The sequence below is a fragment of the Rana temporaria genome, chromosome 2 (genome assembly GCF_905171775.1).
Source record: "Rana temporaria chromosome 2, aRanTem1.1, whole genome shotgun sequence".
Lineage (NCBI taxonomy): Eukaryota > Metazoa > Chordata > Amphibia > Anura > Ranidae > Rana > Rana temporaria.
Genome location: NC_053490.1, coordinates 367250191 through 367272300, shown reverse-complemented (window position 1 = coordinate 367272300; position 22110 = coordinate 367250191). Strand labels below are relative to the sequence as shown.

General features: G+C 43.8%; 1 protein-coding gene across 3 annotated transcripts; it reads left to right on the top strand.

Annotated features, from left to right (window-relative positions):
* The first annotated feature begins 7728 nt into the window (after positions 1-7728).
* On the top strand, positions 7729-20930 carry STMN1 (stathmin 1). Of its 3 annotated transcripts, none has more exons than XM_040337713.1 (5): positions 7729-7808; positions 14625-14674; positions 16226-16398; positions 20296-20487; positions 20565-20930. In XM_040337713.1, the coding sequence occupies exons 2-5, from the start codon at positions 14662-14664 to the stop codon at positions 20616-20618; spliced, it is 432 nt and encodes a 143-aa protein (XP_040193647.1). In that variant the 5' UTR covers positions 7729-7808; positions 14625-14661; the 3' UTR covers positions 20619-20930. The 3 variants fall into 3 exon arrangements, with proteins under 3 accessions (XP_040193647.1, XP_040193646.1, XP_040193645.1); XM_040337712.1 differs by having other exon boundaries at positions 7801-7856; XM_040337711.1 differs by lacking the exon at positions 7729-7808 and adding an exon at positions 8218-8288.
* Positions 20931-22110: the final 1180 nt, after the last annotated feature.

The following is a 22110-nucleotide window of genomic DNA, read 5'->3' as shown; positions in this document are numbered from 1 at the left end:
AAGGAGCACTCTGATTGGCTCAGAATATTCTTGATATTTTACAATACAAAATAATTGCGAATATTCGGCAAATGCGGAAGGAGCACTCTGATTGGCTCAGAATATTCTTGATATTTTACAATACAAAATAATTGCGAATATTCGGCAAATGCGGAAGGAGCACTCTGATTGGCTCAGAATATTCTTGATATTTTACAATACAAAATAATTGCGAATATTCGGCAAATGCGGAAGGAGCACTCTGATTGGCTCAGAATATTCTTGATATTTTACAATACAAAATAATTGCGAATATTCGGCAAATGCGGAAGGAGCACTCTGATTGGCTCAGAATATTCTTGATATTTTACAATAGAAAATAAAAAGTGTTTTGCATTGGTGGTGATTCTTTACTCTATCCATCTGTCACAGCCGTTTGTCAATCAAACACCTTGAAGATTGAACACGTTCATGCTGCATGCTTTGGACTTTTTTTCACTTCACATATCAAAGACATTTTTATGAAAGATTATTTTGCTATTATTGGGACTATATTTCTTTATATATTTGTTTCACTGTGTATTTCACAAGTTATTTGCGCTTGCTTATTTTATAATTTGCCCACATGTCTTGTCACTAGACATATTTTTTATTCTTGTAGAGCGACTCCATTTTCTGTCTTGTATTAATTTATGTTGTATAACATTTTTGAGTTGCTGCTGTATTCTCCCCTTTTTTTAAAGGGTCACTAAAGGAAAAAAATTTTTTTGCTGAAATGACTGTTTACAGGGTATAGAGACATAAAAGTTAACTGATTCCTTTTAAAAATGATTACAAATTGAATTTAATCTATCATATAATGTGCCTCTAGTTTCACGCTCGGTTTTAAAGGTACATACATGAAGTTCCGGGTGAGAGGTGAGTCGGGAAGACTCACAGAACAAAAACAAACAAATCCAGGGCAGTGTTTTGTTTTTAAAATGAATCTGATTGGTTCTGAGGAGTTTTAGACACACAGTAATGACAGCTTAGACCACCGTGAGAAAGCTCCCAGTACGATGGTTATAAGGAAACAGGCAACCAGGAAGTGTGGAGATCACAGCAGAATTACAGCTACTTCAAAGCAAAAACGAACAATGAGGACATGAAACCAGTACTGCAGTAAGGTAAAGGAAGCTATTTAGCTAAAAAAAAAATTCCTTTAGTGACCCTTTAAGGTATGCGCAATTTTTTCCTTCTTACAAAAAAAAATAATATCAAACATACAAATATTCATAACAGAAACATACACAAAGCCCCCCCCCCTTTTGCATCAGAGACAATCAGAGTTCTCCTACCACAGTTATCGAAAATTCGCAATCATTTTCGCATTCGCATTTGCGAAAATTCGCAATTTTTTTTTTTTTATATTCGGCAACATAAAAGGATCGCCTCAGCTTAGCTACTCGGCCCAGGGTCTCTAATCATACCAGCAATGCTTTTAGACGTCGATAGGATGTGATCTGTTTTAAAAATAAAATTGAAAAAATGTGAATATTCGGAATTGCGAATATTTATTGCGAAATTCGAAATATATCGCGAATACTTGAATATGCCATATTCGAGCCGAATATTCGCAATACGAATATTCGTGAGCAACACTATCCACCACAACAAATATAGAAGTGAAGTTCTCAGACGGGGGAAGTTCCACAATGCAATCCATAGAGATCTTGCTCCAGGGTTTCTTGGGCACTGGAAGGCTTTCAAGTAGACCCCAAGTCTTGGCTCGGCTGGTCTTGCAGCGTAGACATGTCACACAGGATCTTACATATTTGTTACAGTCATGTATCAGGTCGGGCCACCAAAAAGAATGGGAAATTAAGTCTATAGTCTTGTGGATACCGAAATGGCCTGCCAGGGGGTGATCATGACACCGTTTGAGAACAGAGACTCTGAACTGTTCCGGGACAAAGATCTGTTCCTTGTGATAGTAGAGCCCATCCTTAAAGTGGAGAGATAAATCTGGAGATGGGGGATGATCTGTCACATCTGTCTTAATTTGGAACATCAGGTCTGACTGAAGAAGAAGAAAGTTCTTGGCTGGCAAAATGGTGTCTGGCTCTGAAAGTTGAACTGAATCATGGAACATGCGCGAAAGCGCGTCTGGTTTGCCATTTTTAGAACCAGGACGGAAGGTAATATGGAATATGAAACGGGAGAAGAATAATGCCCATCTTGCTTGCCGGGGTCTTAGGGCCTAATCCACAAAAACCCGGCGCAACGTAATTTTTCCCATTTAAGTTACACCGCCGCAAAATCTCTACCTAAGTGCCCGATCCACAAAGCACTTACCTAGAAATTTTGAGCGGTGTAACTTAAATCCGTCCGGCGCAAGGCGTTCCTAATCTAATAGGGCGAGTCCCATTTAAATTAGGCGCGCTCCCGCGCCGGACGTACTGCGCATGCTCCCGACGCGATTTTCCCGACGTGCTTTGCGCGGTTTTACGTTACGCCGAGTTTTGTGAATCGCGCCGGGTAAAAAAAAAAGATGCGGCGGGAAAAACAAATTTGAAAATAAATTTTACAGCGTCGCGGGAAAGAAGGGTCTACTTTTACAAGGTGTACTAACTTTACACTTTGTAAAAGCAGCCCTAATTTTGCGACGGCAAACTAATACTTACGGAGAAAAAATGAAGCGTAAAAGCTTTGTGGATCTCCGTAAGTGCTAATTTGCATACCCGAAGCGGCATTTCGACGAGAAATGCCCCCAGCGGCGGCTGCGGTACTGCATCCTAAGTCCCTTACACATGTCGGATCTTCTGCCTATCTATGTGAAACTGATTCTGTGGATCAGTTCCATAGATAGAAACAGGGATACGACGGCGTATCAGTAGATACGCCGGCGTATCCCTTTTGAGGATCAGGCCCTTAGTCTCTTGGATGTCCTCAAATATTCCAAGTTCTTATGGTCCGTGAAGATGAGAATAGGGTGGGCGGCTCCTTCCAATAAATAACGCCATTCCTCAAGTGCAGCTTTAATGGCTAACAGTTCTCGGTCTCCAACATCGTAGTTCCTCTCAGCAGGATTCAATTTCTTGGAGAAAAAGGCTACGGGATGCAATAAAGTTTTAGGACCTTGTCGCTGCGACAGAATAGCCCCAACGGCACTTTCGGAAACGTCCACCTCCAAAACATAGGCCAGGGATGGATCGGGATGCTTCAGGATGGGAGCCGAAGTGAACAGGGTCTTTAATTGTTCAAATGATACTTGTGCTTCAGGAGTCCATCGGAAAGGAACATGCTGTTTAGTTAGTTGGGTAATAGGCGAGTTATACCAGAATTTTTTTTAATACATTTTCTAAAAAATTAGCAAAACCCATGAACCTCTGTACTGCCTTCCTGTCAGTAGGGGCCGGCCATTCCAGAACTGCAGCGACCTTCTGGGATCCATGGAAATGCCATCAGCAGAGATGACGAGTCCAAAAAACTGTATGGTCCGTTTTTCGCACTTCGCACTTCTCAGCCTTGGCATAGAGTTGATGTTCACGGAGTCTACTCAAGACCTCCTTCACATGGGTGCAGTGTAGTTCAATCGTTTCAGAGAATATGAGAATGTCATCGAGGTAGACTATGATAAACAGGTCAAGAAAGTCCCGAAATACATCATTTACCAAATGTTGGAAGGTGGCTGGAGCATTGCAGAGGCCCAAGGGCATAACTAAGTACTCAAAATGCCCGAAGCATGTTCTGAAAGCTGTTTTCCATTCATGTCCTTCTTTGATCCGGACTAAATTGTAAGCACCCCTAAGATCAAGTTTAGAAAACATCTATGCTCCCCGCAACCTCTGGAACAATTCAGGAATCAGCGGAAGTGGGTATCGGTTCTTGACAGTGATCTTATTAAGGTCCCGGTAGTCAATACAGGGTCTTAGGGAATGGTCTTTTTTTTCGACAAAGAAAATACCAGCTCCTGCAGGTAAGGAAGAATGCTGAATAAACCCCTTTTCCAGACTTTCACCTATATATTTGCGCAGGGCTTCTAGTTCAGGTTCTGAAAGCGGGTAGATTCGACCGAAAGGAATCTCGGATCCGGGTAAAAGTTCAATAGGACAATCATAAGTCCTGTGTGGGGGCAAGGTATCTGCACTTTTCTTATTAAACACATCCAAGAATTCAACGGCAACGGGCACTAATCCAAACGAAGGAGTTCCAGATGTCCTTAGGCAGTACGGCAAGGGAATAGGTATAGTCTCTTGAGTTACTGGTCCAGACTTGAGACCAGAACCATCTGCTAAATGAACGATAAACCCCTGCCTCTTGGAGCATAGGGGTGATTGGTGTAAGGTAGAAAATGCAGCATCCACAAAGCAACTGCAAGCCCCTGAGTCTATAATAGCAGATACAAGGACAGTCTTTTCTGGTAACTGTAACTGAAGTGGTAAAGAGAGGTGGCTCGGGCCCCTTCCAGGGAGATGCATCATGTGGGGCAACAGGGAGGCGGACTTGGGAGGTTTCACAGCACAAGTCTGAATAAGGTGACCAGTTCCCCCACAGTACAAGCATAGTCTGTTTCGTAGTTGCCGGAGGCGTTCCGAAGAAGACAGAGCTGGTCTCGGGTAGCTTTCACCCAAAGGTTCGTGGAGCTCCTTATTCTTAATGGACATTTTCAATGATCCAACAGAACTGGTGGAAATTGAAGAATCGGGGCTAGAAAATGCAGGTGGCGTGGTATTGGTCCTCTCTGATTGCCTTTCTCGTAACCGGCGGTCAATCTGAATGACAAGATTCATTAAATCTTCCAGGGAGGTGGGTATTCCCACGCGTGCTAATTCATCTTTTAATGGATCAGAAAGTCCAAGACGAAATTGATGATGGAGAGCAGCTCTATTCCACTGAGTATCCATACTCAGAACACGAAAGTCTGACACGTAATCTTCTACAGCCCTTGGGCCTTGCTGGAGTCTACTGAGTGTGGATTCCGCCGATTGTTGGAGAAAAGGGTCGGCATACAACTGGGACATGGCGGAAAAGAAAGAGTCCGTGGTTGCCAGGGCCGGGTCTTGTTGCTCCCGAAGATGATGGGCCCAGGAAAGAGGCTCTCCAAGTAGCAAGGTGATGATGAACCCCACTTTGGTGTCTTCGGAAGAGAAGGTTTGGGGTAGCAAGGAAAAATACAGTTCACAGGCATTTTGGAAGGTACGAAACTGTTTGCGATTTCCAGAAAAAAGCTCAGGCAATGGCACTCTGGGTTCAGGAGGCGTGGCGGTCACACAGCACAAACTGAAGTCCGTTTGAACTGAAGAGTTCACAACAGCAGGAGAGGAAACAGGCTGATCCCAAAGCTGACCTTCCATCCGATTCAGATCTGTCTGAAGATTCTGTACTGTGTGGGCAAGTGCCGAGAGGGATTGGCAAATGTCTTTAAAGGAAGAGGTTTCCCTTTCAGACTCCATTGCTGGCTGACGGATACTGTCACGTACCTGGGTGAAGTCTGAAGTGACGAGGTCAGCCTCTCTTGAATCTCCGGCCCTGGTCCCGCTGAGAGTGGAGACAGGGGAAACCAAGGGCCAGGGGAGACACGAGTGCCCCAGATGTAACTCTGGAAGCCCGCAGCAGGTGATGCGAATCTTGAGAAGCAGGAAGTCGCAGCAGGTTGCAGAGACAAAGTCGCAGCAGGTTGCAGGGACGAAGTCGCTGCAGGTTGCAGGGACAAAGTCGCAGGTACCCGGGAAGTTGAGCGGAGCAAAACAGGAGACAGGAGCGCGGTCACATGGGAAGCCGGGTTCAGCAGCGAGGCACAAAGTCATCAGGCAGGAAGCAGGGTCACGTGGGAAGCCGAGATCAGGAAACCAAGAGTCAGAGGTGAAGCGAGTCCAAAGCAAGGTCAAGGAAGCCGAGGTTCAGTAACCGGAATCAGGAGCACAGGAACAGGCACAGGAAACAGGGACCGGAACCGCTGAGATCAGTCAGCACTAGGCTGGGGTCAGTGCAACCTTTAAATAGGCCGTCTGGCGCCAAGGGAGGCGTGGGCGTGGTTCCCGCGCACGCACGTTGCCGCGAATTCGCTGAGACAGCTCTAATAGTTCTCTTACACTGCCACTCCAGCTCCAGGCCCAGACCCTTTTCCAGAACGATCTCTCTGAAAGCAGGGGAGGCGCCTCAGAGCCAGAGCACAGGTGGTCACACCCACTGCTACACTAATCACTCCCAGATCAAAACATACAGGCCTAACCTACAGCATATGCCTGCCTAAATTTGCCTGCAGTGATAGCTTTATACTAGAAAAATCCTACTCTAGCACCTACCTAATGGTAGAGGGTGCTACATGTGTGACTATCGTGATTATTTGGGGAGCCACCGCTACTGTAGGTCTGAATAATGTGTCCGGGTTTCATTCCGCCTGGAACCCAGACACACCCAGATTCAAAACCCGGACTGTCCGGGTGAATCCTGAACAGGTGGCAACCCTAGTTTACTACCGCTTGTAGACCGCCTTTCACACTGAGGCAGTTTTCAGGCGTTTTAGTGCTAGAAAAAGCGCCTGTAAACTAAGGTGACCAGATTTTTAAAATGAAATCCGGGGACATATTTTTTTTTTACTAGTAATGGCAACAATCAGCTACTCTCTGCCCGCCACCGCCCGCCTCGCAGCCTCTCAAGTCTTACTCTTTGGGCCCCGGCTACTACTGGATGGGGAGCGGAGGAAGATCACTCCGCCAGGGAAGGCAAGGAGATAGGCAGGTGGCTGGCCAGGATTTGAGCCAAGGCAGAAGAACATGCGAGCGGAGCTGAATGGGCATGCGCCCGAAACTGAAGAAATATTCCCTCCGCTCCAACCAGCACATGATCATCAGAAAGGGGCACAGATAATGGGACAAAAACAACCCCCCTATGCTAGTGTAATTCAATTTTTTTTATTTTAATTCTGCACTGACTGTCCTTGAAATTGCCCCGGCCCCCTATTAAATCCAATCTGGGGACAAAACCAGGGACAGACTTGGTCCGGGGACAGTGTCCTCAATCAGGGGACTGTCCCTTGAAACTGGGGATGTCTGGTCACCCTACTGTAAACTGCCTCCCATATGCTTTCACATTGGGGCGGTGCGCTTGCGGGACGTTCGGAAAAGTCCCACAAGCAGCATCTTTGCTGAACGCTCCCTAAATACCCCTGCCCATTACAATGAATGGGCAGCACTTCGAAAGCGCAGAAACACGGGCGTTGGGGTTAAAAGCGCCCCGCTAGTAGCCAAAAAATGACGCTTAAACAAGCAGAGCTTTACCACTAAGGCACAGGTGGCCCCAGTGTGAAAGGAGTCTAAGTAGTGGATGATTTTTGAGAATAAGGCCATTCGTTAACAGTACTGGTTAGACATGGCAGAGCCCTGGGTTGTTGCAGATAACAGTCCTACTTTATATTTTGCTATTCTCTGTGACAAATCACTGAGTCATGTAAGATGGCAGCCACCCATCCAGCATGCGAACCATCTTCAGCACAAAGCCATGTGTTTTTGTAACCATTCTTATATCACAAGTGACAATAGTGGGTCACATCTGCCAGGTAGTCGTATGTCAGCTTGGTAACACTGCCTACCTCACCACACAGCAGTGATTAGGGAGGATGGCAGCGCTGTAGCAGACAATATACAGACACACCTGCTCTGCATCTTGTCAGACCCCTCAGCGCCAGCGCGCCATTTGGTACTGGTAGGAGGCGGAGGGGCGGGCTTAGTCTATCTAGTCTGGAAAATCTCTGCCAATTAGGGGGCGCGCGGCGAGGCACGTGATCGAGGTGGGTGCTTTTGTTCGCTGCTGCTGAGAGCGTGTGTGGTATTCATCGGCAGACACAGGTGAGAGTGTATGAGCGGAGCAGTGTGTGCGGGAAAGGGAGCCTGCCTGTATGTGTTTGTTTGTTGGTTGTAGGTACACCGTACATTGCGTAGTCTCCAGTGTGATAGCCGTTGTGTGGAATGAAGGCGTGCTATGGGGTTTGTGATGTAGCTGTTCTTTGTACATATAGTAGATGCTATCTATGTGTGTGGGGAGTTGGAGGTGAATGGAGGGCTGGCTGCACCGTGTAAGGAGAGCGGCTGGGTTGTCGGACACCCCCTTATATTCTATAGAGCGCCTCAATGTCTTATATGTTTTCGGGTATAATAGGCGCGCTCCCTGCTTTGTTCAGGTGTTATGTCTGGCACACCCCATTTTCTATTGGCTGCGCCTCGCCTGACCCGCCCGCTCATTGGTCGGAGCTGGTGTGGTACTCGCGCCTAGATGCTCATCGCGCTGTGGTGCCTCTTCGCCTGTAGCTGGTTGCCGGGCGTGGCAATGTATGTGGATGGCGACTTTTTTTTTTTTCACATCCCGGCTGCCTCAGGGCGTACATGGCAGCTGTCGCTGCAATCCCCGCTGCGCGCCTCTTTGTGCCTTGATTCAGTGACAGGTGGCCGCGCCTTGCCTTCCCCCATGACTCCTCCCTGACGGGGGACCAGGCTATGGTGAGGCCCAATAGGGTCACATCTAGCTGGGCTCTATGGCGAGTACTTTGGTGTAAGACAGAAGGCTTTTAGTTAATATCTGCCCCTGTTGCATCTTCATACCCTTGGGGTGTTTGTTTTAAACAAAAAACAAAAAAAACATATTTTCATTCTACAACAATTTCCATCACATCCATCCATGACATTTCATCATGCTTTTGACAGGAGCTTCTGTCGAACTAGTTGCTGTACACAGGCTGAATGTTGGCCAGCTTCTATTGAAGTGTCCAATACTGCCTGATATTCAGCCGTGTATGAGGCTTTAGGGTGTCTTCACTTTGGACAGCAGCATTTGGGGGGGGGGGGGGGGTGTCTTCCATAAAGTCAGTTCAGACAAACACATTTTTCTGAATTCAAGTGGTTCTAAGGCCTAACTAAACTCTTATTGTTCAGCCTTAGATGCTGCTTTGGCCTCTGATCTTCAACTGCCATGATGCACATGACACAGCAATTTAATGGTGAAGGCACAAGCAAATGCGACAGTTGCATTTCTGACATGTGCCAAGAATGGAATGGTTTTTAAATAGTTAACATAAAACAACCCATAGATTTAAAGGGTCACTAAATGTTTTTTTTTTTTTTTTTTGCTAAATGGCTTCCTTTACCTTATTGGCTGCAGTCATGTTTTCATGTCCTTATTGTTCGTTTTTGCTCTGTTGCTGTAATCCTTCTGTTCTGAACAGTCTGTTTCCTGATGGAGTCATGGGAGCTTTCTCTCTGTGGTCACTAATCAAGGAGGTGTGATGACTGTGTCTAAAACCCCCTCAACAGCAATCGGTTTCATTTTACAAACCATCACTGCCCTGTATTGGCTTTGTCTCTGTTCATCACAGAAGCAGGATGCAAAAAGAACTGAAACTCTAGGTACATTATATGATTGATTTTTATCTATTTTTAATCTTTTTTTAAAAGGAATCGGTTAACTATGTCTCTAGTCTATACCCTGTAAACAGTCATTTCAGCAAAAAAAAAAATCCTTTAAGTTTCAAACAGTAATTTTCCTGACGTGCTAGAAATGTTAAGTCACATTGGTTGTGACCTCAAACCATTAAATGGCTGGTGTCATAACTGATCACATATGCAGCATCTTGAGTTGAAGATCAAACGAATGGCAGCTTCCTTGGCTAAAAAATAATATTCTATACACAGGGCCAATCACAACTGTTCTGTACCATGTGATTAGCTGTGACTAATCACAATAGTAAATATTGAATGAATTAAAATTTTGGTTAATGGTGATTACTGTTAAGCGTGTGTGTGTGTGTGTGTCATTATCTCCTCCCCAGTGTTCACATGGTATTGCTCTGGTCACTGTATGTAAAGTTAATATTGTCAGTGTCCCTGATCACTGCCACACCAGTTATGATGCTGTACTGCACTCATGACAGTATGTAAACAATTACAACCTTTAAATTCATTTTGCAAAAAATTGTGACCAATATCCGATCAACTGGCTACTTCCAAAAAATAATTTGGGGTATATTTTTACTGTTCTGGCTTTTTAGGCCCTCAAGAATCAAGCTAGGCAATCGGTGTATGTGTTTATTTATTTTTATATATATATATATATATATTTATATTACAAAAGTTGTGAAATGCTGAATTTCATTTGCATACAGTGTTGCTTGACCTTGCAAGTGACAGCACTGAAAATTGGCTTAGGAAGGGGGTTGAAGTGGTTAAGGTAAAAAACAAACCTTGTGCTAAGGTTTCTTATCCCTCTAAGGGCCTGTTAACACCTGTGTTGTAAAAACACAGCATATATTTTTTGAGAACTCCTTTTATTTTAACGCCCGCCGCACGACTATTTACGTCCACAGAATGGCACGTACAGGCAGGACGTATGTATGTCCTTGCCTTCTAGCGGGTCGGGGGTCCGATCGGGACCCCCTCTGCGGCGGGCGGATTCCCTCGGGGAGCGATCCGGGACGACGGCGTGGCTATTCGTTTATAGCCGCTCCGTTGCGATCGCTCCCGGAGCTGAAGAACGGGGAGAGCCGTATGTAAACACGGCTTCACTGTGGCGGCGTATCGATCGAGTGATCCTTTTTATAAGGGAGACTCGATCGATAACGTCAGTCATACAGCCACACCCCCCTACAGTTGTAAACACACACTAGGTGAACCCTAACTCCTACAGCGCCCCCTGTGGTAAACTGCAACTGTCATTTTCACAATAAACAATGCAATTTAAATGCATTTTTTGCTGTGAAAATGACAATGGTCCCAAAAATGTGTCAAAATTGTCAAGTGTCGCAGTCCCGAAAAAAATTGCTGATCACCGCCAATAGTAGTAAAAAAATAAAATAAAAATGCAATAAAACTATCCCCTATTTTGTAAACGCTATAAATTTTGCGCAAACCAATCGATAAACGCTTATTGCGATCTTTATTTTTTATTTTTTTTCCCAAAAATGGGTAGAATATGTATCGGCCTAAACTGAGGAATTTTTTTTTTTTATATATGTTTTTGGGGGATATTTATTATAGCAAAGAGTAAAAAATATTGAATTTTTTTCAAAATTGTTGCTTTATTTTTGTTTATAGCGCAAAAAATAAACCGCAGAGGTGATCAAATACCACCAAAAGAAAGCTCTATTTGTGGGGAAAAAAGGATGCCAATTTTGTTTGGAAGCCACGTCGCACGACTGCGCAATTGTCAAAGCGACGCAGTGCCGAATCGCAAAGCCTGGGCATTTAGCTGCCTAAAGGTCCGGGGCTTAAGTGGTTAAGCACGTTTTAATGTTTCATTGGAATTTAAACTTAAAGCGGCGTTCCACCTGGGTAATTTTTTTTTTTTTTTTGCGCCAGCAGCTACAAATACTGCAGCTTCTGACTTTTAATATATGGACACTTGCCTGTCCAGGTGGCTTGTGATGAACTCAAAGCCGACCCATCCGTTGGCCCCGGGTGCAGGTGCTGCCATCCTTGCTAGGGGATACGGGAAGTGAAGCCTTAGGGGCTTCACAGCCTGTTTCCTACTGAGCATGCTCGAGATGCGTTTTACTTTCTGAATGGGACCTGTGTCTCTCCCAGAAGGTGGGGGTCCGGACATTGTGTAGATCGCTGCACAAGATTGCAGCGATCTTTCCCCAGAAGTGGGAGCAGATTCCTGAATTTGATGGGTATACACTCCCCCCTGAAAGGTTCCAAATGTGGCATCGTAGGGGGTTGGGGGCATACGATCCACGCAAGTTCCATTTCTGGGTGGAACTCTGGTATAATGCATTTTGTATGCCCTTTCCTCACTGGCCACCTGGGGAAAATTGACAAGTGGAATGCATGTTTTTTTGTGGTGCTACTAGGGCTGCAACTAACAATGATTTTCATAATCGATTAGTTGGCAATTATTTTGATCGGATAAGAGCCTTAAAAAAAAAATGTAATTTAAAAAAAAATTTGGGCCAATTTGTTGGGCAGATTACAAAACATACATTGCCACAATAACACATTACGTGCTTTTCTGCAGCTTCTCCATTAAAGTATAGTGAACAAAAAAAAAAAAAAAATGGCACCGTTTTGCGTTAAGTCCTTGTCCTTTCCAAATACGCAGCAGCTGAGAAAAAAATCATGAATGTGTCCCATAGGAAAACATGTAAATGAACTGTAGTCTTTCTGCAAAAAGCACCAAAAACAGGTGTGAACCCAGGCCTGAGATGTTTAGTAACATAATGGGGTTAAAAAAACAAAAGTACAAAGAGCTAATAATCGCTACTGTAAGGGGTTCATTTTTTTTACTGTGGGACAATGAAAGTAATATTTACAGTAGTGATGTGCTTTTTTGTACTATAAAGGGCTATTTTTTTTAACCCCATTGTTACTGGCCGATCGATTATGAAAATTGTTTTCGATTTCATAATCTATTGGTAGTTTCGGCCCTAGGTGCTACCATTGACCAAAATTGAAGATGCATTTTTCACAAAAGCAGGACCTTTCAAAGATGTAAACAGTTATTTAACATTTTGAGAGGACTTTTTTACATTCACCTTGGACTTTTTTTTTTTTTTTTAATGCTGTAAAAGCACACAGGGAACGGGCCGCTACAACTACCGCTTTTGCTGGACAGCGTGGTCTGTTTTTTTTTTTTTTTTTTTTTTTTTTTAAAGAAAGCTGAAAGATGACTTGCTGGCCGAATCAACATGTGAGAAAGGCAAAGCCTATTAGAAAACGAATGCACCACATCTAAGAATTTGCAAGCTGCAAACTATTCAAACTAAAATGTCCCCTGAAATGGATCAAACTTCAATCACTATGAATGCTGCCCGCTGACCTTAACAAGTCTGCACACGACTGTCATTGACCCAGACTGACCTCACAAGGGGGCGGGGTCACCCATTTCTCGGTGTAGAAGCTGTCAGACAGCATGAGTCAGTGTCAGTGTCAGGTGCAGTGTGGGGGTGTTTCTCCCTTTTTCCCAGGCTGGTGTTCATAGTGATTGACATTGGATCCAATTTGGAGAACTTTTTTTTTTTTTTTTTGATTAACAGATTTGTCAAACATCTGTTTACTTTTAAAGCAGAGGTCTGCCAAACTTTTTATTTTAAAAGTCAACAGCTACAAATACTGCATCTGCTAACTTAAAATAAAGACACTTCTTGTCTAGCGAGCCCACGATGGTGGCACCCTAAGCCAAACTCTCCCTTGGCTCTCGGATGCCGCCACCATCTTAAGCCACCATCTTGTGGCTTCACTTTCTTTTTCCCTACTGCACATTCATGACTTGCGCTGCGCAATTCCACTGGTCCCTGCTGTCTTCTGGGACCCATGTGTCTCCCAGAAGACTGAAGTGGGAGTAAATTTCTGTCATGTGACGTGGGGGGGGGGGTATCCGGCCAGCGGAGGCTCCCCCCCCTTTTTTTTTTGTGGACCTCCAATTTAACCTTCTTTTTGGTAGTGGTTGTGGGAAAGCCCTCCATGTTGTAGGCATGTGGTTTTGGTTCAGGAGAGAATGATCACTCATACCTCTCGTGGTCGAACCCCCTCCCTTGGGGTCTGGTATAGATTTTGGTAGTGATGCACCAAACATTATCAGACAAAATTGTTACAGTTCCATTTTTTTTTTATACATTTTGCTGTGATTTCCCCTTAAAATTCACACCAGACCCAAAGGGCCTGGTATGGATTGAGGGGGCCCCCAGGCTGGTTTTTGTTTCTTAAATTTGTATTGCCTGCAAAAGTGGAACTTCTGCTTTAAACACTCCTCACCCCCCCCCCCTTACAGGCCACATTTTGCATGTAACTTTTTTTGGGGGGTGGGAGGGGCTTCGGTAGGAGTTGGACTTCCTGTCCCACTTCCGCCTAATGCTCGCATGCTTAAAGTGTTACTAAACCCACAACAGTAAAATTGGTCTGTATATGCAGCATAGCATGTTTGTTATACTCTCTGTGGAACTTAAGGGGTTAATCCTCTGCATTGTATATAGGTGGTTTTTATCCTGTATGCAGTGTTTTATGCTGGAGATAACATTGCTTGTTTTCAGAGCTATCCAGGTCACATAATGACATCACACATGTGGGTGTGTATAAAGGCTGTATTGGAAATCTCCTACCTGAACTCTCAGCACTGCAGGGAACAGAGCCTTCTCTGCCTGGAGATGGAGTGGGCACAGAGCCAGCGCTGCCTCACTCCCTGTCAGATGCTCCAGTCCTGATGGGGAGAAGCGGGCAACCCACAGCTGAGGACCTGAGTGGCCAGCCCAGTATTTGGCAGTGGGGGCTGGTCTATATTGGCTCCATAAGATGCACACCCCCCTCATTTTTAGGGGGAGAAGTGCATCCTGTGGTGCAAAAAAATACAGTATTTGTAGTCTTGTGCTCTTCCTATACATTGCTTTGGTGCCATCCAGTGGTTAAAGTTTGTGCAAGCACCACATGAAACAGTTTTCACACAGATTGGCTCTTGGGCAGCTGTTTTAAAAAGTGCCTTACATTTATGTTGGTGAATCTAATGCAGGACATGGTTAGGTTAAAAACTTGGTTGAAGTGGTTTGCTAAATGAGCACTACAATACACAGCTATAAAAAAAAGCTGTCGGTTGTAGAACCCTATAGTGTCCACCCAGATATAAAATGCTTTTAATGACTTGTAGTTTATTAAATTAACAGTTGACATTTGTTTTCCCTTTTCCAGATTCTGGGTGGCGTTTTTCTTTAAATCTTCAATCATCATGGCTGAGAGTGGTAAGAATTATTATTTTTTTGGGGGGCACCTGCCTCCTATAGCTTTGTCATGGGGCATCACATACAGTTTGGTAAATCTAGGATGCTGCAATCGGACTTTAAGATGTGTGGCAATCTCGTAACAGTATTCCTCCTTGGGTCCCTCACTGGTTCTCCTAGCTCCTCCATGGTGTGCCACATTAATTTCCAAGCTGTGCTGTTTACATCTATTGACAGTGTGGCTCAGCCCTGATCCTCGTCGCTGGATTTGATAGTTGGCAGTGGGAGCCACAAGGCTGTGTTGGGAGGTTGTCGTTTCAACCTCCTGTAAACGTGGGCAGCATGCTCTGATCAGTGTCTAGAGGACACTGCTGATTGAAGTAAAGATCCACAGCTCTTTACCACGTGATCAGGTGGGTCCAATCACAGATGTAAAGTCGGTTATTGGCATTGAGGCACTGATGGTATAAGAGAACCAATGACCAGCTTTTCTAAAAGGGACTATCTCCTATCCCTGCACATGCTGTACAGAGATCTCCTCATAGGCTCTTCTCCACATGACACAGCTAAAATCAGATGCTCACGGCTGTGATCCGCACTGTGTAGCGGGTGACTACAGCTGCACTGCTGTTCTGACTAGGGATTTTTACAGGTCAAAAGTGTAACATAGTCACCAGCTAAAGCTGGTTTTCAGCTATGTGGGGAAGAGCCAACGAGTACTTGCCTGTGCTCAGACAGTATATGTGCAGGGATGAGGGCAATGCACAGTGACCTCTATCCTACTGCTTCCCAGTACACTGCCTTACCAATTCATGCCCTGGCTGACCACTGTACCCTGTACTAGAAACTAATGGCCCCAGTGCACTGGCCTACTAACTGCTGATCCTTTCCTCAGGGAAAATAAAAACAAAAGTGTTCTCTATAGAAGTGGGACAGGGGAGGTCATGTTCTTCACCTCAGAACACTTTGTTCTCTTGTGCCTGTGCTAAGCCCCTGTCCTGTGTTCACAATACATCAGTCTTCCTGCTCAGCATGGGACTTGAAAGAAGAAAATAAAGATCAGTAAACTTTCAGTGGCATTGATTTGGGCTTTTAGGCTTCCTCTGAATCGAGCAATAGGTGGGACTGCAGCATGTAGGACTTTTTATTTCAGGGGTGTAAAAAGGGCACAGTGTTGTAAGGCACTATGTGCAGCCTGGTCCTATGATCCAAGGGGACACCACAAAAACTATTTGCCCAAGCCTGGACTTCAGCACACATCTTTAGAAATAATGTAGACCAGGCCATGTTCATTGACCTTGTTCTGAAAGGTTTATTTCAGTGATTAAGTGCTGATCCTGAATATTTTATATAGAAGAGGAATTGGAAATCCTAATCTGCTTTATTTCCAGGTATTGGTGGCAGTGGATCTGCATGATAGCCAAGCACCCAGCAATTTTAGGCAGGTCAAAGGCAGACTAACTTTTATAGCGTAATTCTTTGGGTTATTTAACACTTTAGCAAAGTGTCAGCATAGTTCTGTGAGTTGGATTTTTTTTTTTTATTGCAAATTTTCTTTTTTCCCCACTTAAGATATTAAAATCAAAGAGCTGGAAAAGCGTGCTTCTGGCCAGGCATTTGAGCTTATTCTAAGCCCTCCATCTACGGATGCTGCTCCAGACATTGCAATCTCCTCTCCAAAGAAAAAGGAATGCTCACTGGAAGAAATTCAAAAGAAGCTGGAAGCAGCAGAGGAGAGGCGTAGGGTGAGTTGTAGCTGCAATGCAAAGAACTTGTAATGTGACCTTTTGGGACATAACTAATGATGTAAGCTGACCCTTTGTTGGTTGAGTAGCATGTAGTGCTTTTCATCAATTCACCACTTCCTGTCATATGATGTCCTGAACTTTCGGGGGAGATGTCTGAATGATGCTTACAGCTACAGGCATCATTCAGATATCATTCTTTGCAGCCAGTGATTCTGTGCACCATAAGGCAGTTCTGCCGATCGACATCCCGCTGCCATCTGGTGGCTCATGTGCCATTGAGGGCCCATAGAACAAATCGGCCAGCTCACGACGATTTCCAGTGACCAGATGGTCACCAGTTAAATCTATGGCCGTCGGAGGCCCAGGTGCGCTGTTATGATGTTACGTCTGGGTTCCTGGCAGTAAACAATGCTGCAATTGCAGCTGTCCTTAAAAAGGACCTGTCACAATAGATTCCTATTGCAGTAAAACCTTGGATTGCAAGCATAATTTGTTCCAGAAATCAAAGCGCTTTTTTTTTTTTCTTTTTTTTTTACAGGGTATGAAAGGGGCACCTCTAAGTGTAGCAATAAGTTGCTAAATGTAACCATATTGATTAATTTGGAGGCTCTTCTCTTTTTATACTCAGTTGTGACATGACGCTACTCTTGGATCAAGGCAAAATTTATTTAAAACATTTTTGCTCATCTTTCAAAACGCTCAAACTAAGGTTTTACTGTACAAGGGATGTTTGCATTCCTTATAAAAGGAATAAAAGTGATCAAAAAATAAAAATGTAAACACCCCTGTCCCAGTAGCTCAGGAGCAAACATGTATGTAAACACTGTTCAAACCACATGTGAGGAGCCATTCCAAGAGTGCGCAATTTTAAAGTGTGACATGTTGGGTATCTACTCAGCGTAACATCTTTCACATTATACAAAAATACTGGAAAAACTTTACTTATCTCCTTCATGTAAAAATATGATTTTTACATGAAGGAGAGAAGTGCCAAATTAGGCCTGGTAGGGAAGTGTTAATGCTTGTGAACTGCTGTGCAGAGACATGAAGTGTCACTGACACTTTAAGTGCTTTCACACAGGTCTTGACAATGGGTGGTTGGGTTGTGTTTTTAAGGCTTTGGCACTCAAAATTGTCCCACTAGGAAGTAGGATGGCGGTGTTCACACTGCAGCATTGCTGCGAGGCAAAAACGCCTGCAGTTTGGCATGTTTTGAAGCTTTACAACTGCTTCCACTCCCTTATATTCAGATGCACTGTAACCACCTATGGCATTTTTTTTTGTTACCAGACTGGTAACTCTAAAGTTGTCTAAGGAGGACCAACTACAGTGTGGCAAGATTTTTATAGAAAAAATCATACTCACAATTTTGAGAACGCCCCATACAAAAACATCCTTGGTATAAACTATCAATTGACAACATTCACTCCAAGCACCAAACAGTGCCCCTCAAATGTGCACACAGACCTGGTGCATAACCATGAAGTGCAATCAACTCAACCTTGCAGAATAGAGATGTGGAGCTACCGAGGTAGCAACCAAGTGTCCAAACTGTCAGTGAGTCACCACTGATCGGACAACTTTGCAATGGAGGTAGTATTAAAAATGGTATTGATAGTGAAGTCTGGTGAAAACGCCACTATATGGAGGATTGCATCCAAGTTCACACTATCATGAATGTCTTTTGAAACTCTGGTAGTGCTGAGATGTTGCTTGCTCAGTGTGCATCAAGAATGAGGCATGGCTGTCTCTGTTGGTGATAAACCAGCCTAATTGCTATAGGTTATTGACCCTGTGTGAGGTGGTCATGTGTTTAAGTTCACCTTGCAGGGTTTTCTGTAAAGGTAAACTTTCCCTTTAACCGCTTAACGACCGCTGCATGTACATATACGTCTGCAGAATGGCACGGACAGGCAGAACGACGTGCCCGCACATCGCTGCCTAGACGTGGGTCGGGGGTCTGATCGGGCCCCCCCCGGTACATACGGCGGTCGGTAAGCCTCTGGGAGCGCTCCGGGATGAGGGCGTGCCTATTCGTTTCTAGCCGCCCCCACGCGATCACTCCCCGGGGCTGAAGAACGGGGAGAGCCATATGTAAACATGCTTCACTGTGGCGGCTGCATCGATCGTGTCATCCCTTTTTATAGGGAGACACAATCGATGACGACAGACCTACAGCCACACACCCCTACAGTTGTAAACGCACTAGGTGAAACATAACCACAGGGGGCACTGAAGGGGTTAACTCCCAAACTGCAACTGTCATTTTCACAATAAACAATGCAATTTAAATGCATTTTTGCTGTGAAAATGACAATGGTCCCAAAAATGTGTCAATTGTCAAGTGTCCGCCATAATGTCGCCGTCTCAAAAAAACGCTGATCGCCGCCTTTAGTAGTAAAATTTTTTTTTATAAAAATGCAATAAAACTATCCCCCTATTTTGTAAACGCTATAAATTTTGCGCAAACCAACCGATAAACGCTTATTGCAATTTTTTTATTTTTTTTTAAACCAAAAATATGTAGAATACATATCGACCTAAACTGAGGAGTTTTTTTTATATATTTTTGTGGGATATTTATTATAGAAAAAAAATATTGAACTTTTTTCAAAATTGTTCTATTTGTTTATAGCACAAAAAATAAACCGCAGAGGTCATCAAATACCACCAAAAGAGAGCTCTATTTGTGGGAAGAAAAAAAAAAACACAAATTTTGTTTCGGTACAACATTGCATGACCGCACAATTGCCAGTTAAAGCAGCGCCAAATTGTAAAAACGCCTCTGGGCATTTAGCTGCATATTGGTCCAGGGCTTAAGTGGTTAAGGAACCACTCTAAGAGCTTAATCGCCAGTTTGAGACACTAGATGCACAGAGGCCATACAACCAGTGGAAATTGAGGCAAGCTCTACTGCATGTAGAGCCCGAATCAACACTCCTCTGTCTAATGCATTAGGGTCAAACGGAATACTGTATTAAATTAGGGGTGCACTGAATGTTTTTTTATTTTAATGCTGATGCCAAAAATGAAAAATGCACTAGGCCAAAAACCAATACTGAAAATGACTATTTTAAATGTATTTTTATATTTTAAATAACTTTTATATATACACATTGCTAATAGTATTAGCAAAATTTCCATGCGGTGCACCTCTAGCAGATATGATGCAAGAGATGGTCAGACTGCAGACAGTGCACGAGATCAATGCAGCCTACCGGTCAGATGCAGCAGCCTGCCAGTGCCTGTCATTCAGCCTCACCAGTGCCCATATGTAGCAGCCCGCCAGTGCCCATGATACACAGCCTTCCAGTGTCTGGTAATGCATGTGAGAGCTGGATCTCAATTGCAGTGCAGCTGCTGTACCGATGTCCCCTGCCTCCTATGACACGGCGCAATGATGCCTAGCATTTGATCAGAGTCCTGTCTATCACAAGAGGCTGTCTAGGGGGTGGGACATCATATCGGCTACACAGTGATTTAGATTCAGCTCTGACACACAGCGTGACATGCATTACCAAGCACTGGGGAGGCTGTGTGGGAGGAGGAAGGGGGAGACTTGAGGGGTGCGCCGGGATAGTGATTGCTTCTCCAGGTTACACTTAGTGGGATGACTATATTAGAATGTAATAAAGTAGCATTGACCTCAAGTGCTCTATTTTTGCACAGCTTAAAACCCCTGACCTGTACATTCATTACATACAAATGAATGGAGTCTCAAATGGTCTGTGTCAAAGGCTTTCTCAATCCAAGAGCAGCAGATGACCAATCTGCATATTGGCTGCTTTGCTCTCCAATAAAAAATTTAAGTGGTGTTTGACTAAACTGTAGTGTCAGATCATGGCAATGTTTTGCTAGTTAATTTCCATTGAAATAATTTTTTTTTCCCCCTAGTTACATGAAGCTGAAATCTTAAAGCAACTTGCAGAGAAGAGAGAACATGAGAAAGAAGTTCTGCAGAAAGCTAAAGAAGAAAATGATAATTTCAGCAAAATGGCAGAAGAAAAATTAACTACAAAAATGGAGACCAACAAGGAAAAAAGGGAAGCCCAGATAGCTGCAAAATTGGAACGATTGCGAGAGCTGGTAGGTTTAATGTAAAATATTGGGTCTTTGCTCTGCTTTTGAGTTGCATTAACCAAGAACTAAATTATTTTTACCAGGAGAAGAAAGGTGAAGAAATCAGGAAGAGCAAAGAAGGCAAAGATGAAAACTGAACATTTTTGTCTGCATACAGCCCAGGGTTGCAGAGTTGATCCCATCAGTGTTCTCCTCACCTGTATATGTTTAGCATCTGTTATGTAGACAGGCATTCTGCACTGTTTGCTTGGGTAATGTGGACTTTGTAGCCTTTCACTTATCCTGTTTTCATACCATACTGATTACTGTTGTATTGGAGAGTTTTGGTGTGGGGTTTTCTAGTCATGTTATACCAGTGTTCAGACTGTTACATACTGCACTTAAAATTATGAATGGTACTCTGTATCTTTCTTGCAATAGTTTTGTCCTAATAAAACAGTTAATCATCATTTCTTTGCTAATTTTATCTTCAACCATTTTTCTCTTTCTATGAAATTTGTGGCATTCATTGTAATTTACATTAACTTTTTCAAGAGCATTTTAAAGTGCCTAGTAGTAACCAGAAGGTGAACGTTGGGTTGTCTTTTGTGTGTGCTAGCAGATATCATGCAATGTTGCTACAGTGTGTTGCAAAATGTGTTTCTTTCTCGTACAGGACACGGCAAGCTTTATAGGCAGGTACCTTCAGGTCATTTGACACTGGCAAAAGCTTTCTAAGCAAGCCTTGGTTCTTTGCTAGTGTCTTTGCGTGTTGGATGCCACCTTAAAGTGGAGGTTCACCCAAAAAATCAATTTTTTAACATTAGATTGAGGCTAATTTTACTAAGCGGAATTGGCTTTTTTTTTTTTTTTTTTTTTTTTTTTAATCAATGCAGTACTTCCCGTTTTAAAGATGTTCTCTGTCTTCTGGGTATGGGCTGCGGGACTGGACGTTCCTATTTGATTGACAGCCTTCCGATGGTCGCATACAGCGCGTCACGAGTTCCCAAAAGTAGCCGAACGTCGATGCACCGACCGGCAACTCGTGACACGCTGTATGCGACCGTCCGAAGGCTGCCTAGTCCCGAAGATCATACCCGGAAGCCACGGAGAACATCTATCTCTAAAACGGTAAGTACTGCATTTAAAAAAAAAAAAACAACGATTCTGCTTAGTAAAATTAGCCTCAATCTAATGTTAAAAATGTTTTCGGGGGGGGTAAACCCCCGCTTTAAGTGGGGATTTTATTGCTTGTTTTTATGATCAACTTTTGCTCACTGGGTTCTGGCCACAGTGGAATCTTACAAAGCTTTCTCATTGGTGCCCCAAGGTGGAAGCTTCAGGGAGGACCCCTGGCCAGAGAAGATGCAGGGCCTTTCTTGAATAATCACTTCGGACACTGAATCCTGACCAGGGTGATTGGGGGTTCCATGTAGTGACATGAGCAAAATTAAACTCGCTTTTGCATGACATGCAGTAAAAGCTTTGCTTCATCATAAAGTAATTGCATTCTGCTGGAGAAGGGGTGCTACAGACTTTGATCCTTAAAGACTAACACTGTTCATTGGGACAGAACCAATTCTTGTCAGGAATTTTATGGAAGTTGATACTATTTTGTCATGTTGACATCACTTAGTCAAACCCCATTTG

Bases quoted from the DNA above. Each gene is read 5' to 3' on its own strand.
- STMN1 (XM_040337711.1), top strand. From the start codon at position 8,233: ATGCTCATCGCGCTGTGGTGCCTCTTCGCCTGTAGCTGGTTGCCGGGC. The intron at 8,289-14,624 runs GTATGTGGATGG...TCCCTTTTCCAG, and splicing joins TGGTTGCCGGGCGTGGCAAT to ATTCTGGGTGGCGTTTTTCT. The intron at 20,488-20,564 runs GTAGGTTTAATG...TATTTTTACCAG, and splicing joins TGGAACGATTGCGAGAGCTG to GAGAAGAAAGGTGAAGAAAT.